Source organism: Ursus americanus, chromosome 16 (assembly GCF_024610735.1).
Source record: "Ursus americanus isolate L20-20 chromosome 16, mUrsAme1.1.p, whole genome shotgun sequence".
NCBI classification, from domain to species: Eukaryota; Metazoa; Chordata; class Mammalia; order Carnivora; family Ursidae; genus Ursus; species Ursus americanus.
Genome location: NC_142142.1, coordinates 7,853,314 through 7,875,041, shown reverse-complemented (window position 1 = coordinate 7,875,041; position 21,728 = coordinate 7,853,314). Strand labels below are relative to the sequence as shown.

The following is a 21,728-nucleotide window of genomic DNA, read 5'->3' as shown; positions in this document are numbered from 1 at the left end:
TAGCCAAGGGACACACAGAGCTGACCCGGGCTGGTGGCCACGGCAGCTCCCCTGTTAGGTGTGAATCTGAGTACATACATACTCGCACATTTGCACGTGCATTCACACATGAATGCACATTTTTTATATTGGACACTTGTGCACACTTATGACTGTTCACATATGCCTGCGTGTGTGCATACACACTCACCTGCCCACACAGACCTGTGTGCGCACACATACATATACGCACGTTCCACAGATACACAACACACACGCACACACACACGCACGCACACACACATTCAGCTCTACCATGGAAGTATCACAAACCCTCCCAAAAGAAAGAAATTTACAAACCCGTAGTCATACTCTCTCCTGCCTTCACCCACCCCGGGCTCACAGGCCCGGGTGTAAGGCCTTACACACCTGCACACACACACAGCTACTTAGGTGGCTTTAGCCATGCTCTCTCCGGGGCTGAAGTGTGGAGGACAGGCTGTAGACGGACACAGAAGCTGTAGGGATGTCCGCTTCTGCCAGGCGCTTTTTGGATTGTCCCTTTGCAGGGCCCCTAGGATGGTAGAGTCCCTGGGCTCCACACCCCAAGTCGTGGAAAGACTGACTCATGCACACTGTCTCCTGAGGAGCTTCCCATATTGGGATCTGGTCCTTGTTCACAGTCCTTGGGTCTGGCATGCCCGGGCAGGCCTGCCTGCCCAAGGAAGCTGCTTTGTGCCCGGCTAGGCCTACCTCCACCTGAGCTGCCCGAACCCTCAGTGAGAACCAGGCCAACTTTTACAGTTGCTGAGAAGTCTGAGGCCAGAGAGAGCCAGAACCTTGCCTGAGGTCACCCAGTGTGTCAGGGCAGGCTTCATTCGGATTTGAACTTCAGCTTCCAGGAATCCGACCATGGTTACCAGCCACGGGATGGGTGCATGTCAGGCGCCAGACAGGCTTATGGAAGTAGGACATGCGGGCATGGGGAACGAGAGCAGATTGGGGGTCTCCTGGGGGTGTGCCGGTACCACTCTGTCAGCTGGAAAGATGGCGAGCAGGAAAGTCGGCTCTCCTGGCCCAGGTAAGGAAGTGTTTTGTGAGCACAGTGGCCCACAGGGGTGTCATTATTACCAGGAACAACAAAGAGCCGGTTTCTGGACAGGGCCTGAGGTTTGGGGGGCCTGGTACCCAGGTTGACAGGCTGTTGGCTGAGTCACTTTTTCCTAAAAATACTCAGTAGCTGGGCCACCGGGCAGTTAGAGCGGCCCATAAGGTGGGGTGACGAAGAAAAGAAGCGTGTAGAGGGGCTGGGTGTGGCATTCCTGGGGCTGGGCTCCCTTGTGGCGGTGGCGGAGATGGGCAGAGGGTTCAGGGACTGGGAGCATAGAACCCTCAGTCACTGCATTGTTGGGGGCAAAAGGAGAGGTGGGAAAATCTGTTTTTCTCACATGCCTTTCTTCAAGATGTGTGTGGAGCATGAATTTAGGGCACAGATTGGAGCCAGATGGCCCGGGTTTGAGTTTTGGCTCCATTACTTACTGTGTGACTGTGGACAAGTTACTTGGTCTCTCTGTGCCTCAGAGTTCCTTACCTGTAACATGTGGCTAATAACAGATCTGACCTTCTAGTGTTGTTGAGAAGCTGAAATGGGAGGCACATTGTAAGTGTTGAATAAATGTTAAAGGCCCTCAGACACAGGGTCCCCCAGCTCCAGATGTACGCACTCAGGCCTTAGGGGCCAGCCCTGTCCCTTGATTCCAGGGGACTGAGGTCAGCTGGGAACAAGAGGCAGCCCATCAGCCAGGGTTCTTAAACCTGGCAGCAAATTAGAATCACCTGGGAACATTTAAAAATATCTGGGATGGGGGAGTCCCAGGCATGAGCCAGGGTGAGAACCCAACACGGACTCACAGAATGCGGAGCCACTCACAGAATGCGGAGCAGACAGGGATTTGTGGGGGAACGGAGGGGGGTCCTCGCCTTGCAGGAAGAGTCACTTCCTGGCAGTGAGGGCTTGGGCGTGGCCTGTCGCTTTGCCATCTAGGGGAGCCTCTTCTGGGCGCGAGCTGGATGGAGAATTCCAGGGATTACATGGGGAGGGGGTGTTTTTGAAAAAGCCTCTGTATCCTGCCAAGCATCAAAAGAAAGAAGTTTGTTTATTGAATCTGGTGTATTAACATTTCACGGATGGGGAAAATGGGGTCCAGAGAGGTTCAGCGGCCCGCTCAGAATTACACAGCAAGTCTAGGGCAGTTAGGGCTCCAACCCTCTGGCTCCAGCCGTTGAGCTGCAGTGTAAGATGACTGAGGAAGATCTGAGAAAGAACTTTCCAGGAGGTGAGCGCTGTGGATGTCCTGCCTAGAGCCGAGAGCCCAAGGGATGGTGGCTGTGCCAGACCAGGGTCGGCTCTTGATTGCAGGCTCTGACACGGCTTCCCTTGAAGAATAGCTCCGGCCAGTGGCCGTAACAGATGCCGTCTAGATACCTGTGTCCCAGCCAGGCTAGAAAAGCTCGGGACTGACAGGTGCTTAGGATTTGCCTGGTGATTTATGCCCTGGGTTCAGACTCCTCCCATATAACCTTTACATTGGTCACCCCCTTTACAGGGCAGGAAACTGAGGCCAAAAAAGGAAGGGAGGCCCTTTTCTGGGCCAGAACCTTTACACCATCCTAGCCCATGTAGATTTCTAGAGTATTTAAAAAGTAGGCCACATTGCCCCAATTTGAAGATAGAGTAAAATACATTGACTTGGGCTGGATCACTTAGTGAGAGAAAAGCTTCCCACTTCTCCCCATGTTCCCAGACATGACACCCAGGAAAGACAAAGAAGGGGGACCCAGAGGACTAAGGTAGCAGCAAGGGAAGGCCTCCTGGAGGAGGTGGGCCTCTGGCCCCTGAATGATAAGCAGGCTGACAGGATCTGGAGGGCATCAGGGGTAGGGTGGCATAGGTAAGGGTCTAGCGGTGAGAATGAGGCAGTCACCCATCTGAGTAGAGAAGAAAGTATAAATTTAAGGACGGCGGCAAGAGGTTCAAAGCTGGGAATGTAAGTCAGGGCTAAATTACAGAGGGTCTGCCATGTCAGACTGAGGCCTTGGGCTTTCTTGTGTTTGTAGTAGGGAGTCTTTCAAGGTGTCTGAGCAGAGGAAGAAGCATGTTCAGAGCTGGGCCTTAGAAACAGAGGTGGGAGAAATCCTGGCTTGGAGGGGTTCCCCCTGAGCTGATGGCACAGCCAGGGCTCGGCCAGCCTGTGTGCCAGGGGCCTGGACTATGTCCAGGACTGGGGTCAGTGACTCAAGGTTGAGGAAATCACTCCCCAGGGAGAAAGGGCCCAGATGAATCAGCCCCATGAGGTGGGGAGGCTGGGGGCTCACTGAGTCACCCTCCAAGTGGGGCCCACAGTGCAGTGGGAAGGATTCAGGTCAGACCACAGCGAGGGCTGTCAGGGCATTCTGGCCGCCTTCCCACCTTTATCGGGGTTGATTATCCTGGCAGTCTTGTGAAAGAGATGGGAAAACTGAGGCCCAGAAACGGGAGGGAATCTGACCAAGGTCATGCAGCAAGTCGCTGGCAAAGGCCAGGAGTGATCCAAAGCGCACCCTCCAGTCCAGACACGTCCTACCACCCCAGCGGATCTCACGGCAAGTGGAGGCTAGGAACTGGGTGGGTCCAGGCAGGGAGCTGGCCCAGGTGACCCTTCCTCCCTCCGCCTGCCCCCCACTTTCCTCGCCAGGCAGACGGCAAATAGGGCCGGCCTGCGCTGCCGCGATAGGACAGCAGGGGGCGCAGAAGCGTCACGGCTGCCGCAGGCGCCAGAGCACAGAGGCCGCTCTGCGGAGAACTGCGCTCCGGACGCGCGGGTCCCACCGGCGAACTGTGGACTGTGTGGCCCTGGGGCCTGCACCCTCTCCGGCTTCTGGGGACGCCAACGCAGACCTGCCTGTCCAGTGCTGGGGGGCCGGGGCGCCTACCCCGCACTCAGGAGTGGTGCGCCTGTTCGTGTGTGCGCTCGTGTGTCCGTGAGCACGTGTCCCCCGCACAGATTGGCTACTGCCCCAGGCCTGTCCGTCGCTGGGCGACCTCTAAAATTCTCCCCGACATCCCCGTTTCTCCTGAAGAGGAGCCGGCCCGGGGCTCCTTGCATCGGGTCAACGGCCCCTTCCCCCCAGCCTCCGCCTCCCGCCCCTCCCGTCATTGCGCTGGTCTCAGGACTTTCTAAGTGGGGGGGGGGGGGGGAGGACGCGATCAGACAAGAGAGGGGCTTCGAGAGGCGAGGTAGCGACAGGAAGGGCGAGGGGCCAGAGGAGCGAGCGGAAGCTGAGAGCTGGCTACCTGGTGGGGGATCCTAATAGCGGACAAGCTGGAAGAGTCTTGAGAGCGGAGAGAGAAGGGAGGTGAGAGCCAGGCGCGGGGGGCCTGGGGGTCCGCAGGTCGGACGAGCAGAGAGGTGCAGCTCGCGGTGGCGGGAGGGTAGGCGGGGCCGCGCGGTCGGGGGGCGGGGAGTGGGCGGGCCGGGGCGGGGCCGGGGCGGACCCTCGCGCGGACCCGGCGGAGCTGTCGCGGACGCGCTGACCGAGCGCAGCGGCCGGGCCGGCGGGCGGGCGGGCGGGCGGCTGCGAGCATGGTCCTGGTGCTGCACCACATCCTCATCGCTGTTGTCCAATTCCTCAGGCGGGGCCAGCAGGTCTTCCTCAAGCCGGACGAGCCGCCGCCGCCGCCGCCGCAGCCATGCGCCGACAGCCTGCAGGTAGGGGGACCCCCAGCGCTGGGCACGAGGGGGACGGGGTGTCGGGCGAGCGCCCGGCGGGGTCTTCTGAGGAGCGAGGAGCGTGCGGGGCACCGGCTCCGTGGTCCATTCTGCCCCCGAACCCACCTCAAGGTGGGGCCCCCTCCCCTAGCTCCCCTCCACTCCTGTGCTGGGACTGCAGCCCATACCCGGAGCCCTTGAAGCCCCAGCTCACAGTCCAAACCTCACCCCAGACTCAACCCCTTTCAGATCTGGGACTCCACTCCAAGCGCTGAACTCCCAATCCACAGTAGGACCCCAGTCCCCACCGAGAGCTCTGTTCAAACCTGGAAGCCCCTGCGTCCCAGATGAGTGGATGACCCCTGCCCAAACCCCTGAACACCCACTATATATGTCGGACTCCAAGTACACCCAGAACACCTGAACCCCCAGCTCTCAGCCAGGACCCCAAGTCAGAGCTGGAACCTCACCCCAACGCCCTGAACCTCTACTCGGCAGCCTCATCAGTGCCCCCACCCAGATTCCCACTCAAACATCTGGTCTTCGGTCCTCACCTGGGACTGTACCCCAGGGTCCAAATGTCTCTATCACAGCTTGCGTCTTTCTCTGCAGGACCCCCTCGCACCTGATTCCTGCTTTCCTATCCTCCCTCCCTCCTGTGTAGGAGGTCCTCTAGCCTTTTGGGGGTCTCACCCTCTCCTCTTGTTTCTCTCCGGTGTGGGGGTCCCACTTTATTCTCTGGTTTCTCCTCTGCCTTCTCTGAGTCCTTCCAGGCATCCTCGCTCTCTGCTCCTCCGTTTCTGTCTTTTGGTCTCTTTTGCCCATGTTCATCTCTCTCAGTCTGTCCATCACCTCCCCGCATTTCTCTAGGTCTCTATCTTTGTTCTACGGTCTCACCCTGTGATCATCCCTTCCCCTTATAGCTGCCTCTGCTTTGGGGTGAGGAAGGAATAGGCTCGGAGTGTGGGGCCAGTGTCCCCAGGACCTCCGCCTGCCCCATGTTGTCGGGCATGGCATGGTGTGGGCGCTGGTGGGACTAACCATGGAGGGCACAGCCCTTGGGCGGTGCCCAGGGATCTAAGGTGGGTGGGGATTGTGCCGTGGAGCACTGGGGTTCACAACTTATAACCCCCCCATCCCCGCTGTCGTGGTCTGGACTGGGGGCAGCTGGGGGCTTGGGATGGGGGAATGGGGGAGTAGACGGCAATCTGGTGCTCGTGACCTGTGGTGGGAGGTTTCCGGGGCTGGGTGAGTCTGGGGTGTGTGTGTTTGTGTAGGATGGGCCACGTCGCATGTGTTGGGTGTGCCTTGTGTGTGATCGTGTGTGACGTGTCATGTAGTACTGTGTGTGGCATCACCAGTGTGATTATTTGGGGGGACGCATGTGGGCTTATGGTGAGTGTGAGGATTGTGTGTATGGCGTTGCCTGTCGTGTGCAGCTGGGGAGGCTGCGTGGAGTGTGAAGTGGAAGCTGTATGTATGACATGTGTGTACAGGGAACACGTGTGTATGCGGTGTGTCTGTCTCCATGGGGTGGAGTTGTAGGGCCAGCCTGCATGGGGGTTTTGTGTGTGGTTGCGTATGTTCTCGGCTGTTGTGTGTAGCCAGGAAGAGCCACTGTGGGGGCCTGATGAAGGGTTTCACTGGACATCTTGGTGGAGGGGAGGAGGGTGGGGGAGCTGTGTGTGGGCCCGAGTGTGTTTGCAGCCTAGGTGGCTTAGAGTGCCGTGGTACATCCTGGGCTTGCTTGGGAAATGTGTCAGGACCTGGGAGTTGGTGTTTGAGTGTCACGTGTCTGTGGGATGGCTGTCTGTGCCACTCCGGGTAGGCAAGTGTGCAGCAGCAGCTAGGGCCGAGGGGTCCAAGGCCAGGGGCACGTTGACTAAGTGTGTGTGGGTCTGTGTGCCCACGTGCCCGTGGGGAGGAGGAGGCAGTGGGCAGGCAGGATCGTCTATACCACAGGTCTGTGTGTGTCCACAAACGTAGGACATTAGGAGTACACGTTATCTATGCAGGGTGTGTCTCTATGTCTAGATGGCGTGTGTGTTGAATTTAATTGGATGTGTGTGCCTGTGGTCGGGGAGGTGAGTGTGGGGTGTGTGAGGCGCGTGGTGGGAGGTTGAGTGTGAGCGTGGTGTGAAGTGTGGGTGTGTGAGCTCTGTGACTTTTCAGTGTGACATGTGGATTATGTGATCTTTTCTCCCTGTGAGCTGTTTATGTGTGGTGTGTGGTGAGAGGTGTGTGAAGGGTGTCAGTGAGCTAGCGGTGTGGCGGGGGGCAGTGTTGAGGGCCGTGCGATATGCTGCGGGGGGCAAGGAAGTGTGTGCACAAGGTGTGTGGGGTGAGGAACGAGGTATATAATGTTCGGCGTGTGTGGAATACAGCAGGTGTCCCATAAATGTTTGTGGAATGTTGTGTGTGTGCAGGGAGGACTTGGCTGCCATCCTGTCCTTGCTTCCCTCACAATTAGGTCCCCAGAGATGCCCAGTGACGTTCTGTCGTGGCCCGCCCCAAGCTAAGCTGCCTCTACCCTTTGCCCTTCGTCCTCCTCACTTTGACCAAGGCCTTTGTCTGGGGTTTCCGGCCGAGCAGGCGCTGGACAGGCGGGCGGCGGGTGATGTCGTGGTCTGGGAACCTTTGTTCTTTTCCTTTTGGTCTGTGTCGTGTTTTGGGCTGGGCTCTGGAGGAGGGAGGGGAGAGGGCGCACGTGTTGAGGGCTTACTGTGTTTACTACCACCCCACAATGCTCCGCAGCGGGGAGGGGCTCGCACAGGCCGAGGGGCCTGGGTGGAATCCCCAGTGGAGCCTCCTTGGCGCAATAGCGCTGGGCATGGCGCTGGGTGAATTTGCCAACCGTGAGGTCTTCGTCCCATGGCTGGCCCGGTGCCCTTTCTGGCTCACGTCATCTCTGGGGTGCTGAGCAGCCAGGAGCCCCCCCTGTGCATGTCAACCTGTCCTCTTCCCTTCTCTGTGTGGCCCTCAGGAGTGTCCCTGGGCTGGGAGTCAACCAGGAAGGCTTTAATCTGTCTCCTCTTGTTGACCTCACATCTGACAGGAGGAAGAGTCCCCGTCCTCACGGAGACCCTTATCTGAAAAAGGAAGCCTGGTCACACTTTGGCGACCCTCTTGTCTGATAGGGGAGATGCCGGTCAGTAGGAGGACCCAGGTCAAACCCTCCAGAGAAAGTGGTGGGGAAGACTTAGTGGGAGGCCTGCTGACAGGTATTTGAGAGGAAGAAGGGCCAGGACTCCTGACAATTGGAAGGCACAGACCACCAGAGTCATCAGGGGAGTATCACCTTCCAGAAGGTTCCCTGCTGTGGGTGGGCTTAAGCTGGGCCTGGAAGGGGGTGTTGAGTAGGCAGAGAAATGTGGCCTGGGGCTGAGGAAGATTCTGGCTCAACTGGAAAAAAGGATCTTGACGGGAGTTGATCCTTCCCAGGCCGTACTGTCTGGCTTTGGATGGCCATCCCTGGGCCTCCAGGCTTCTCAAGCTTTCACCTCCCCTCTTCCCACCCCTTTGTCTTCAGCCAGAATGACTGTCATCGTCATCATCGTCATCGTCATCATCATCTTTTAGGCAGCTCTTTCCAGATTCCAACCTCCTTTAACAGATCAACTCATTCCCTTGTCTACAGCAGTTATCGTGCACCTGCTATGCACCAGGCGGGCCCCGTCTGACGTAGTGGTGCCCGAATAGGCTTCCTGGGGCTCCCGCTGCCTGTGTCAGAGAAACCCCATCTTGCCAGCCCAGCCACACTGTCAGCCCCCTAGGCCCCGAGCGCACAACCCTCCCGTCTGTTTCCCCAGCCTCAGGTGCATTTGGTTCTGCGAGGCTCCGGGTGTGCACCCCATGGTGTTAGGCTCCCGCTCCCGATCGGAACGCAAGCTCTTCAGAAGCTAGGCCGGGTCTGCCCATCCCGTGTGTCCTGAGCTGGGCTCGGCACAGTCCAGATGGCCACATCAATCATCAGATGCCCATAACCCCCTGTAGGGGTGGCAGCCCATCTGCCATCTAGAGAAACCGAGGCCCAGAGCAAGAAGGGGACTTCAGGCAGCCTCCTCTTCAGACCCTCCTTTTACCAGTGTTACCAGAGACCAGAGAGGTCAGGTGATGTGTCCAAGTTTCACAGTAAGGTGACAGAACACAGCAATTCTGTATTTCCCAGAAAACAGCTCTCCTGGTCACCAGGCTGGGCTCCAGCCCCAGCACCGTGCTGCTCCCTGGCTGGCCTCCGTGCTGCCTGTGGCGTGTAAACGATTATTAATGACCCCCCTGGCCAGGAGACAGGAAACGTTTCCCAGCCACAGCTGGGGACATGCTCCCAGCCAGCCTCAGCCCTCCACACCCACCCTGGCCCTGGGGTCAGCACGCATGTTATCTCCGTGCCGCCTCAGCCTTCCCTACTCCTTCTGCCCAGCTGCCCCGTAGCCTTTTCCTCTCCAGGTTCCCGGACAAGAAGAGACAGAGCTTTCTGTTCCACATCTCTGTCTTCCCACTTTCTCCAGCTTGATTCCCTCCACCTTCCTCCCCGCCCCAGACCAGCCAGAAGCAGCCCTTCTCCTGGAGGTCTTTTCTGAATGCACTGCTAGACCCTCCAGGGGCCCTGTGCTGGGCCCTGACCACCAACTCTCCCTTCTGCAGACTTTGCTCCCATTCTGCTGGCCCTAAGTCTGGGTGGAGGACTTCCTGTGGCCTGTTCTCAATTGCTGTCTTAAGACTGACACTTGGAGGACCCTCCCAGATGCCTCCTCCAGGAAGTCCCCAGCCCAACCCGGGGACTCTCACTCACTCCAAGCACCCCAGCCTGCCCGTCCAGGCTACACACTGTGTACTGCCGGGCCTTCATAGGTAGACGTTTATTGAGTACCTACTACGTGCCCAACAGAGACGGGAGGTAGAGATGAACACGGTGTGGGCTTTAAAGCCCAGCCACACACCGCCCCACGTGTGAGCCACAGTGCCTCTGTCCCATGGCAGCTAGGCGGACCCAGGTACCAGGGCTGATGGTGGGCAGGTGGTGGGGTGAAGGCAGGGGCACCGGCGAAGACTGATGCTGGTGGGCGATGTGGGGAGGGCAATGCTGGAGAGACTGGGAGGCTGTGGTGGGCAGAGCAGCAACCCTTGATTCAGCCCAGAGTGAGAGGGAGGGCAAGCTGGGAAGCTTCCAGGAGGAAACATATCTAATCTGAGAGCTAAGGGATGAGCTAGGAGAAAGTTCTGGACAGAGAGAAGGAGCAAATGGCAAATGTGAAGGCTTGCTGGTGACAGACAGAGGGAGGGAAGTGTGGTTCTACAGTTCTGTGGAGCTGGACCCTGGACTGCCAGGGCGCTGAGTCCCGTGTGTGTGTGTGTGTGTGTGTGTGTGTGTGTGTGTGTGTGTGTGTGAAGCTGGTGACGAGGCTGGCAAGGTCGGAAGGGCCGAACTGTGCAGGACTTATAAGTGAAGGGATTTGGACTTTTTCCAGAAGGAACTGGGTACTGGGGGCGGGGGGAGTAGGCTTGAAAGCAGGGCAGGGACTGCTCAGATCTGCTTGTTAGGAAAGCCTCTGAGCCACAGGTGGGGAGCACACGGAAGGGGTGAGGTGGGAGGCTGGTGCCGTGTGGGCCAGAGAAGGGGGATGAGGCCCAGGCAGAAGATGCAGAGGATGGAGGGCAGGAGACAGACCCTCGAGGGTGGAGGAGGGAGCCACTCAGCTGTGGAGGTACAGAGAGAGGGGGACTGCCGCCCTGGGGGTCTGGGTCGGCTCTCGAGCGCAGACAGGGCATGAGGGCAGATGCCTGGGCCTGCGTCAGGGCTCTCTCAGGTCCGAAAGGTCTCAGGAAGCTCTTCCGGGTCAGGAGCTTTGAGGCTAAGCAGGGAGCAGGAGACCTGGACCCCGCTCTGGGCTCCAGCCTCCTCTTGGGCAGCACGGAGACTTGGGAACTGCCCTGGGCGAAGAGTGTTCGGAATTCAAAAATTAAAACAATCTGTGAAACGTAATATTTAATAAAATTCAAATCCAAAATGTACGAGTACATTCCAAAACAAGTTAAAATGTAAATTTATGAAAATGCTAAACACACTTGATGGTTCTAATATCAATTGTAAGTAAGCCTCCGTCGCTTCCCTCCCGCTCTGGGTCCAGCTCCCCTGAAGCTTCTGCCTCAGGTGCGGCCGACCCCCAGGGCTCCAGGACCTTCCAGTCCTGAGTTCAGGGCACCTCCTCTGGGGAGCCTGCCCTCTGGCTCGTGGCCTCAGGTGGCAGATGTTTTTTTTTCCTGTCCCCCACCCCCGAGGGAGTTGGCCCCTCGAGCTCCCCCACCCATGGTTGTCTTTATTGAGGGGGCCGAGGTACAGACCTGGAGGAGGGAAGGGTGCTGAGGGATGGGGTGTTGGGTACAGTGCCCAGTGGGGTGGGGTGGGGGCGCAGGAAGACTTGGGGAGGGCCGGGGGGGGGCATGAGGGGAAGTGAGCAAAAGTGAATGAGCAGCGCCACTGCAACATGAACGCGGCCATGTCCTACTGTAAAAGTGACACCAGTTCTAAAGCTCACTCGAACGTTATGGTCCCGTCTTGCAATCGTAGGGTGGGCATTGCTTGGCTCGCACTCTCTGGTCATCGTGTGCCAGGCCATTTTCTGGGCTGCATTTTCTCGCCTGGAACAGGAGGACGTGGGGGTCAGCACCTCCGAGGGCTGTGTGAGCTCGAGCTCTAGGGATGCCTGACTCTGAGACTCCGGCGTTGTTGGTCTGTGGGCTTCCAGCCTTCCACGACTCTTCGCTCCCAGCCAGGGCTGCGTGGAAGCGTGGTTGTGTGATTCCGACATTCTGCGCCTTGAAGTCGCTGAGACTCCGGGAGCCGAATAGGCGGGCATTCTGTGAATCCAGGATTCTAGGATTTGATGATTTGATGATTCAATGATTCTAAATGGGGCTGCTGGGAAGAGCTGCAGCCACCTGCCTTGTTAATGTCGATGTTAGGTTATTAAAAACATAACGAGAAGCAACGGAGAGAGCTCGGGATGGAGGGGGGCCCCCCTGCGCCCAGGGTGTGGGGGAGAGGGGGAGGGGCCGGGCCAGTGTTGGGGGAAGGAGACCCCCTCCGCCTGGGTGACAGGGCCAGGGCGGATTCTCCTGCCACAACAGAAGCGGGGTCTGCCCGTGTGAGCGCTGCCGCTCCCTAAGCTTGCAGGATAAGGGGTCATTTCCTTCATCCCCCTGCCTCCATTCTTCAGCTATTTCAGATCACGGCAGAGAGAGGAGTGCCCTTTCCTCCCATCCCCTAAAGTCTCTGGGCAGAGATGTGGACAGACAGCAGAGGAAAGAGAGGGCTGCTCACCACCTACCTACCCCCCTTCCCCGGCAGCCCTGGCCTGAGGGGGAAAACAGGACATGAACACTTCCTGGACACGGACGTGGAAATGCGCGAACCCCTGCTAGTGAGGGCCCCAAGTACAAAGGGCCTCCGACTAGGGCAGAGGCCAGGGCAGCCAGAGGAGCCATGTGGGCATGGGCCAGTGAGCCCTCGGCACCCCTGGAGCTCGGGCCGAGGAGGGAGCACCCCGCTTCTGCCCTGGAGGTGGCTGTGGGAAGGGCTTGAGGAAGGAAGGGCCCAGGCCGGGGAGCCTGGAGAATGGATGACCAGTGGGTGCTCCCGTGTGGCACGGGCCCAGGGCCCAGCCCGGCTCAAGGCCAGGCCTTTTGCGCCACGGCTTGCTTGGGTTATGCCCGTGCCTCAGCACCTACGCCGGGCTTGGTGGTGAGCGGGGAACCTCTAGGCAGGAGAGAAGGATCTTTGGCCTCTAGAGAGCTCCTTCCAGCCTGGTAGCGGCTGCATGAGTCGCAGCCTGGTGGCCTCACAGATCAGGTGAGGGAGGCCGGGAGCTGGCCCAGGTCACACAGCACAGCAGGGCCTGACACCCAGCTTCCTGACTCTCGGAGCTGGGTGCTCCCCCGGTCTGCAGCTTCCCCCTTTCCCCTGGAACCCCTGGGGAACAGGAGCTGAGGCAGGACTCCTGTAGCGGGCAGAGCCTTTATCTGTCACTTCTCCATCTTGCTCCTCCCACAGGCCAGAAGGCAGGTAAGGTGGCCACAGCTGCTCCCTGCTATCCCCAAGCTTCCATTGTCTACCCTGAGGATAGGGTCCCCAGCTGCCCAACCCACAGTGAGCCTCCTGGGTTCTCCTGTCCCTTCACTCAGGCTCTCTCCCCACCCTGCAGGTCTCCCCCTCTGGCTGCTGTGTGTGTCAGTCTCTCTCCAAAGATTGTTACACTTGGACGGGCCCCAGGAGATCATCAGGTCCCATTTATTCTTCAGATGGGGAAAGTAGCTCAGAGAGGGGAAGGTCCTGCTGCAGGGGCACAGAGGACAGTGGCTGGCCCACGTCACAGACGCACACTGCCCTCCGTGTCAGGCGGCTAGGGTGAGGTCTGAGGTTATGACCCGCTGACGAGCTTCTCTCTTCAGCCCTGAGCTGTCCTCCCTCTTCTTTGCCCAGATTACTCTCTTGTCTGCCACTGGGCCTGCTGCCTAGCTGACCCCTACCTTAGGCAGACCCTGTCCTTGGGACACAGACCAGAGCTCAGGACTCCATGACCAGGATCAACACCCATGCACACGTGGACACAGACACATGCAAGTACATACATGAGGACACACAAGTCCCAGGTGAAAACCCGTATCTCATAGTTAGGAGGCTGTTCTGGAACCTGGTGTTCTGTAAGGCACCACACACCTCCTCTTGGAAGCCCTCCAGGACCTCTCTGCAGACTGTCTCCATCTCACTCGCCTCTTTATGACAGCTGGGTTCTATGATCCTAGGTTCTTCTTCTGTGACAGCCAGGTCATGGATTGAGTCTCCTCCTAGTCCTAAGGCCCTCCCTTCAGTGTCCCCTCCTTCTGTCTCCAGGAGGGGCTCAGCTTCCTGTGGCTGGGTGGGGAGAGCCCTGAGGTCCCCAGAGGACAGTGGGACAATGGGGAGGCGGTGACAGATGAGACATTATGTCTTCTCCAAAGCAGGCTCCACCCTCCCCTAACCTCCTGGCCGGTGCTGGGGCACAGCTCTGACTTGTGGGCCCCTTAGGGTCCTGGTCTGACCCCACAGCCTTGACCCCTCAGTGTAGAGGTCAGAGGTTCAGACCCACAACCCACTCAGCAGTTGTCTAACTGGAGGCTGTGGAGTCCAGCTCCCCAGGAGGCCAGCAGCATATGACGGCTGCTGCAGCTCCCCAGGAGTGAGCTGGACTGGCCTGCCTGTGGGGTAGGCAGGGGCGTGGTAAACACTGAGGCAGGCTGGGAGTACAGAGGAGCCGTGAACGCCTACCTTCCCCATGCTGGAAGCTGGTGATGGGGAGCCAGGAGCACCGGCAGTCCTCTCCAGAGTGTGGTGGAGAGGCCAACGGGTATTTGGAGAATCACAACTGGCCCTGCCTCCAGTGGGGCGGGGGGGGGGTTGGGAAGGAGGGGGCCGGCCCGGGGCAGTGCAGTGGGTGGGCCATCGGAGGCCTGGGTGGAAATGAAGGCTGAGGCCTGTGGACAAAGGGACGGGCTTGGGGTTAGGTATTTAGCTCGGCCCTCGTCATTTCCTCCGCCGGACATGGCTGGCTTAGCGGGGTCATCGCACAGAGGGAAGGAACAGGCCAGGACCGATGCATGCCGGGCCCTACGATAGACTCAGGCACGTGGGTGACCTGGTCACACCCTGGGCTGCAGTCAGTCCCCCGTCAAAGCCCAGCCATGCGGCCACAGTCACCCTGGGGGATGGCCACCTCTGGACCACTGCTCCCCACGCAGGTGCAGTCTTCCTGGGCAGCACTCGGGCCTGGCTGTAGGCATGGCCGAGGCGGGAGCCCCCACAGGGCACAGGGACTTGTGGGACAACCAGACGCCCTGCCCCAGCCGCACCGAGCATCCACACTCCAGGTGCAGCTACTGTCACCCCTATGGTGACCCAAGGAGAGCCATAAATTCCAGCAAGTCACGGGCAGGTGTCCAGGGCCTGGGTGAGAAGAGAGGGGCACCAGGCAGGGAATGCAGACCCCCCCCCCATGACAGACTGCACCCTCCCCCCAGTTTGCTGAGTGCCCGAGGCTGTTTATTTCCTAGCAGGGATGGGTGTCTCATCCCTCTCCCTCTCCCCGTCCCCACCACACGCTTCCAAAGCTGCCAAATCAAATCAGCCCCTGCGCCCGCGCCAGGCTGGCATGGCGGCCAGCAGCTGACTGGAACGAAGCCAGGCTCAGAATATCCCGCCGCCTGTGCCTGTCCGATGCCTGGGTGTGCTTGTCGGGTGGGGGCGGGGAGGGGCAGCCAGCCCCTGGGCAGTGCCTTGGAGAGGCTGGGCTTTCTGGATGCCACCTGGGTGGTAGGCTGCTGGAGACTGAGTGAGCGGCTCCCTGGTGTGTCTGCCAGCATTTGAGGAGCTGTGGCACACGGACCGGGGGTGGGGGCAACTAGAGCCCAGGAGACTGGGTGTTAAGCTGGGGTTGGGGGCTCACACAGAGGATCATGACAGCAGCCCTGGCTGGGAGCCCGGCCCCGTGACTGTGTAAGCCAGACGTTACAGACCCCAGTTTACAGATGGGGAAACCGAGGCTTACAGAGGGGTCGTGAAGTTCCCTGGGGAGAAGTGGAAGTGGAGGGGGGCCTCAGAAGGAGTAAAAATGCGGTTGTTTCCCCTCCTGAGGAGGCCCTGCTGAAAGAAAGAGCTCAGCTCTGTTCTCAGAGTCGAGGGCAGAGAATATGCCAGAGCCAGAGGTGCCCATCTGAAATAGGGGGTGAGAAGGGGGTGTGGGGAGAGAGCAGGGCAAAATCAGGCAAGACTCCCTGAGGAGGCCCCCTGTGGGCAACAGGAGGCCCTGGGCCAGCTGGGGCTGGGGGCGGGGGCAAGCTGGGGAGAAGGGGAGAAGGCCTGGCAGGCCTCAGCCCCTGGCCTTCTTGTCTCTGCAGCCAGCCGGGACCTCCTTGCCCAGGAGCCAGTGCCCCCAGGGAGTAGAGACGCCCGACTGGAGGTGAGAGCTCAGCGGAGGGGGGACTGGGTGGGCTTGGAGGGGGGGGGCACAGACTGGGGGTCAGTCTGAGCACTGCCCCCACCCCTGGGAGGACTGGGAGGCTGGAGCCGAATCCCAGCCCCGCCCCCTCCAGCCTAGGGTCACCCTGCTCCAAGATCACCTTCCCTGCCCTATTCCTGGGGCTCTTTCCCCCTGAGGAGAGATGGAGAGAGTCATTTCAGACCCTCTCTAGGCCTCCCCACCCTCACCTGACAATTCCTTGTTGATTCTCCGCCCTAAGTGTTTTCGGAATTCCTCTTCTCCTCTGATCCCTGCCACCTGCCCCAGATCCCTCTCCTCCCCCCATATCCCTGCCCCACCAGCCTCCAAGACTGGTTATCTTTCCCCTTGACGGCTCCCTGGCTGGCTGCTTTCAGTCGCCCCACTCTCCATGCAGCTGCCAGAAGGCTCTTCCTAACATGCAAACCTGAATTTGTCCCTTTTCTGCTCAAAAATCCATGCTTCCCATCCTCCTGCTCCTTCTGCAGCCCCAGCCAGGCCGCAGTCCCCCCTTTATCCATCCTGCCTCCCCAGAACCACTCCTGCCGCTCTCTTCTCCCTCACCTTCCCAAATCTTTCTGGGCTCAGCTCTAGCCTCCCCTCCTCCGGGAAGCCCTCCCTGTCCTTCTTGCTGCCTCCTCTGAGCTCTCCCTGCCTGGCAGTCAGATGGGGCATTCTGATGTCTGTGCCATTAACACCCTGGTTTCTCTGTTATGCGACTCTATAGGTCTCCCCTCTGAACTGTGACTCCTTAGCCTGGGGACTGGGCCTCTTTCCTTCCTGAGTCTCCCACTGCCCTCCAAAAGGGGGCCTGGCAAGGGCTCAGTGAGTGCATTTCCTTTGAGATGAGGGATGCCATCTGCAGCCCTGACCACGCCTTTGGGGTGCCTCATAGGCACCTACAGTGCTCAGAGGGGCCTTGGGCAGCAGCAACGGGGTGGGCTGGGGACTGTGAAGATTGGCACAGAGGAGGGTTGTGTGGGACAGCCTGAGCCTACTCTTGTGCCCAGGCCTGGCTGAGAGAAAGGGGAGGCTCCTGGGGCCAGGAGCCTTAGACACACTTCCTTGTTCAATCCTCACATCTCCCTAGGAAGCAGGGACGGTTACTATTCTCCTTTTATGGCTGGGGAAGCTGAGACCAGCGTGGGGTCACACAGGGAGCATGTGGGGCAGATCTGAGTGTGGAGCCCAGATGTGTCTCACGTCCTGCCCTTGCTCTCTTGCTGCCCTCCGGTGAGACGGGCAAGAAGACGCCCACACGGGGCCTGGTGCACAAGGGGCGAAGCAGGGACTTGCGGCCGGGACGTGGGGCCAAGCCCTGAGAATGTCCCTACAGCTGGGAGCTGGGGGGGGGGGGTAGAGAGTCATTATTAATTTATTTATGGCCATGGCATTCCCCACGGGGCAGGAGCTCCCCCCCAGAGCTGGGACAGATGGTGTTCCTGGGAGCCAGCAGTGTCTCAGCAGCCACCGCCACCTGCCAGGAAAGCCTGGATTTGTCATCTTCCCAGGAAGCCATGAGGGGAGAGGGCTTTGGAGAAACCGAGACCCTCCTTGGTGCTGGGGCCTGGGCCCCAAGGGAAGGAGCCAGGCTCGGGGCTCCTTGTGTCTGTGCCCCGCCCCCTTTGGCCCCGTCCTGCGGTCCCTGGGTCCCTGCAAGTGCAGGTTCGGCGCCTCCCCTCCGTCTGGCCCTCAGGCCCCACCAGGAGGCCTCTCTGGATCATGCCCCTTGGATCCCTTTGCTTCTGTTCTTACTCCACATTTCCTTTGTCTGGGTCCTGCTGCCTCCTCCCTCAGAGGGAGGATCTTAGGCTGTGAGCCTAAGCTCTGCTGGGAGAGAGTGCTGAGCGCTCCCCAGTATAGAAAGGACAGGACTGGAGAGACTAGGGACCTAGGATGTTGCTATCGGGAGGGTTGGAGGGAAAGAGGGAAGAGGGAGGGGAGACTGATGAGAAGCCTCCATGTCCGGATGGAGGCTGGGGAGACATGATGGCCTCCTCATGACTGGGGTCAGATGCGCACGAGCTCAAGCCCCTGTTTCACCACTTTCTGGGTGTATGACCTTAGGCCAGTCCCTTAACCAGCCTGAGCCTCAGTTTCTTCACCTGTCAAAGGGGATAAGAAGTTCCAGCATTATTGGACATAATCACTATTATTGGCCATAATCACAGCAGAGCTGTTGGGACAAGTTACAATGTATGTGTGAGGTGCCTGGCCCAGGGAGGGAGTTGGAACCCCCCTGCTTCCCACAAGGGTGAGCTCCTTGAAGCCAGGCCAAGGCTGACAGGGTGCAGCGCAGGCTGGGCCAGGGCTCACAGAGGTTCTGTGGGCACGGCACGTTCTCCTGGCCCGGGCAGCGCGACAGCCAGGGGAGCAGGGCTGCCAGCGCCCGTCCCCTTGGCAGACATCTGTTTAGCACCCCTCTCGGGCCGGCTGCCGGGCCCCTGTGCCAGCCGGCCAGCTGGGGGCAGGGCTCTCAAGCTCAGCCTGGACTCCTGCTTCAGGGCCAGGGCCATTACTGTCTGGACGTTGGGGAGGAGGCGGTTTGAGTAGTGAACTGAGCGTGCTGGGTCCGTGAGCTCTCCGTGCTGGCTCTCAGGGCCTCGGGAGCCCCAGCTAGAGCAGGGGCTGGGGGAGAGGCGGACACGGACGACGGCACAGGTATCCACACTAAGCACACCAATGCCCTGCCCAGCACTGGCTCCTCGGTTGCTGCTCATGGGATAAGGAGAGACCTCACACCTTGGCGTTGTCAGCCCTGCCTGCTGGGCCCCCTCATGTCCACCCATTGCTCCCAGACATGGCAGTGCTTACTCACCAAGATACCCGCTCTTCCTGGCCTCCCTGGCTTTGCTTGCACTGACCCCTTTCTCTGGAATGCCTTTCCCTTCTTTCTCTACCTACTCCTTTCTTAAGCCTCAGATTAGATTCTCCTCCTCTACGGAGTCCTCTCGGATTGCTCCTTCCACTCAGGTCAAGTCAGTCTCTCCCCTTTCCTGGGCACTCACAGCCCCCAAGCTTCCCTGAGCTTATAGCTGGGTGACTTGTTAGCCCATGGGGTTATATATCCTTTCCCACATGGTTGTAAACACATGAGGGTTAGGAACCAAGCCTGAGTCTCCTTTGTCTCTCCTGGGCCCACACGAGACCTGGAATAGGCCTGGTACATAGTAGGCGCTCAGTAAAGTTTCTTGATTAAATGAGAATGGCTGTGTGAAGGTTGGAGTAATTCCAAGAAAGGGGCACTTGCTGGATTGGGGGCAGTCTTGGAGACTTCCTGGAGGAGGTGGCCTTGGAACTTTGAAGGATGGGGAGAGTCAAGGCCATGGACTGATGAGGCCAGAAATCAGCTGGATAATCAGAGAGGTCCATGGGGTCAGCTTCTGTGAGAACCATGTGAGGACAACAAGGACCAGCTCAGGACTGGAAACAAGCAGATAGAGAAGCCTGGAACAAAGACTCAGCCACAGGGGGGGCTGCAGGAGGCTGGCTTGATGCTGAGAAGCCAGATCCAAAAACATCTCTGCCCCTGGGTCCAGAACTGAGGAACACTTGGTTCCACAGTCTGGGGTGAGGCTGAGGCCACCAATGGTGAACCAGTGGGCCCAGCGTGATGGCGTAGTGATGGGGGGATAGGGACAGGCAGGAGCTGGGGTGGTCCTGTAAGGTAAGATTGCCATCGAGGCTGAGAAAGTCTTTGCAAGTGAAAAGAGCAAGGTGTGCAAGGGCATGTGGGCAGCGTGCCCTGGGTCTCCATGAGAGAAGGCCCAGCATATCCGTGGAGCCAGGACACACACAGGGAGCCCTGGGGTGAGGCTGGAAGGGCTGCTTCCAGCAGGCAGCATTTCCCGGCCTGTGTTTAAAATTCTTGAATCAGTGCTCCTAACTGACAGATGTGCCAGCCTCCTCCTGGATTCTGCACATCAGGATTAAGGGGCCTCAGTGATGCCCCATGGTCCCAGGGGAGCTGCTGCCACACGTTGGCCATAGCATCTGGCATCAGTGGGGGTCCTGAGGCCCTGCCATCTGGCTGTGCCCACCTGTCGGGCTGCACAGGCTCAGGCTGTGTGGGCACTTGGGGCCAGGGAGGTGGTCTCAGCTGCCACCCAGTCTATCTCTCTGTCAGTCCATCCATCTGTCCTCACCCCTGACCAGAGGACCAGGAGGAGACGGGTGAACACAGGTCCTGCAATCAGAGAGGCCTAGTCTGAAGGAGGAGGCATCAGGTACCGGAGACTCACACCTAGAAAAGACACAAACTCAGGCGGGGCCGGGCATTGGGCAGGCCAAGGCCGGGGGAGGTCCGGCCCCCTTGAGGACTTGGAATGGAGGCTCCAAAAGAGCAAAGACTGGCTCAGAGGCACACAGCGAGTCCGAGGCAGTGTTGGGGTAGACGCTGTGAGCCCCAGGACAGGGTTCCTCAGGCGGGCCCCTCCCCCGTACCCTGCCTGGTCCTTGGCTGTAAACACTGAGAGAACAAGTTCCGTTTCCTGGGAAATATTTATCTCGGGCCGTGTGGGGAGCGTGTGCTGGCCTCCCTGTGTCCTTCCTGCAGGCTGGCCTGGGGCAGGAGGTGAGGGGGCTTGGCAGCCGCCCGCGGGGGGCAGTCTGTGCGGCCTGAAGTCAGGGCCAGGAAGGGAGTGCCCCAGGCTCCGCTTGGAGCCAGAAGCTGAAGGCTGGAATGAGGGGAGGGAGGAAGGGTAGGAGAGAAATCTGTTTTTCTCCAAATTCCACAACACAACCTGCCCCTCTCCCATGTTCTTGTCTTTCTTCCTAGCAGTGCTGTCTCCTTCCCCAACCCCACCTCTAAGCATTTGCTGCTGTCTGCTGCTCCCACCTGGGATGCCTTTCCTTCCTCGTTCTCATGTTTGCCAGCTCTCAGCTGGCTTCCTCCGGGAAGTCTTCCCTGATTCTCTAACCCCCTAACCCTTTGTCCTCCCCTTCTACCTTCTGTCTTTCTCTTCTGGCTCCCAGCAGCTTCAGTCGGAGCCCCATAGACCAGCTAAGGTCTTATCCCAAGCTGTTGGGACAGGGTAGACGGCCTCTTTCCGACTGCCCAAGAGCCCCCTTCCTGGGCACCCTGGGAGTGGAACAGGGCCACCTTTCAGTGGAACCAGCACAAGCCCGGGCACATGGGGAATCCAGGTTGATTGAATGGGGGGAAAATTCCACGGGCCCGACCAGAATGGGGGGGGGGCATAGGGCCCAGGGTTCCCGCTGGCCGGCTCTTGCGCTTTGGGCCACGTATCCCAGGCCGGACCAGGCCTGACTGGGCCCTGACAACAGGAAATCCTTGAAGGAACAAGCAGGCTAAGGGCTCTGAGCACAACAACAGGAAACAGCCTTGACATGGGGCAGACATGGGGCAGCAGCTCTGCTGATTGTGCCCAGTGGGGTGGGGGCGAGGTGGGGGGGAGCTCATAGGACCCAGGGGGACACCGAGGCACGGATGGTGGGGCGGTGGGTATTCTACTGACTATGCGACCCTGAGCTTGTGATGGTGTGTGTTGTCAAGTATGCGACCTCCATCATGGGATACTGTGTGGGGCGTGAGTGAGTCAGTGCGTGACACTGACTGTGTGACACCGAGTGACACCAAGTGTGTGATGCCACTTGTCAAGGCGTGTGAGACAGTGGATGTGCCACCAAGCACGTGACGCTGTGATCCTGTGTGATATGGACTGTGTGATGCTGAATGATACCAAGTATGTGACACTGAGGGTGTCGACACCACGAGGATCAAATATGTAAACACAGATGGGTGACATCGTGCGATGACAGGTGTGGTCCTTGCGGCTCAAGCGTCTGACACCGAATGGTGAGACCAAGTATGTGCTCCAAGCATATGTGATCTAGCGAGGCTGAGTGCGTCGCCAAGGGTGTGACACGGAGTGACACCAAGTGTGAGAACCCGTGAGTGTTGCTGTGGGCGCTCTAAGCCCAGTGCCCAACGTGTGATGCTGTGTGTCAT

At 59.2% G+C, this 21,728-nt stretch overlaps 1 protein-coding gene across 3 annotated transcripts in view; it reads left to right on the top strand.

Moving 5' to 3' along the window:
• The window catches only part of PDE2A (phosphodiesterase 2A), a 95,575-nt gene that overhangs the window by 26,711 nt on the left and 47,136 nt on the right, over positions 1-21,728 (top strand). Inside the window, exons 1-2 of one of the 3 annotated variants that reach the window (XM_087868132.1) lie at positions 4,553-4,727; positions 15,657-15,718. In XM_087868132.1, coding sequence (XP_087724258.1) covers positions 4,709-4,727; positions 15,657-15,718 — 81 coding nt within the window. In that variant the 5' untranslated portion in view covers positions 4,553-4,708. Of the gene's footprint in view, positions 1-4,549; positions 4,728-15,656; positions 15,719-21,728 lie in introns of those variants that run through there. The other 2 variants (XM_087868133.1, XM_087868131.1) reach the window with 2 other exon arrangements.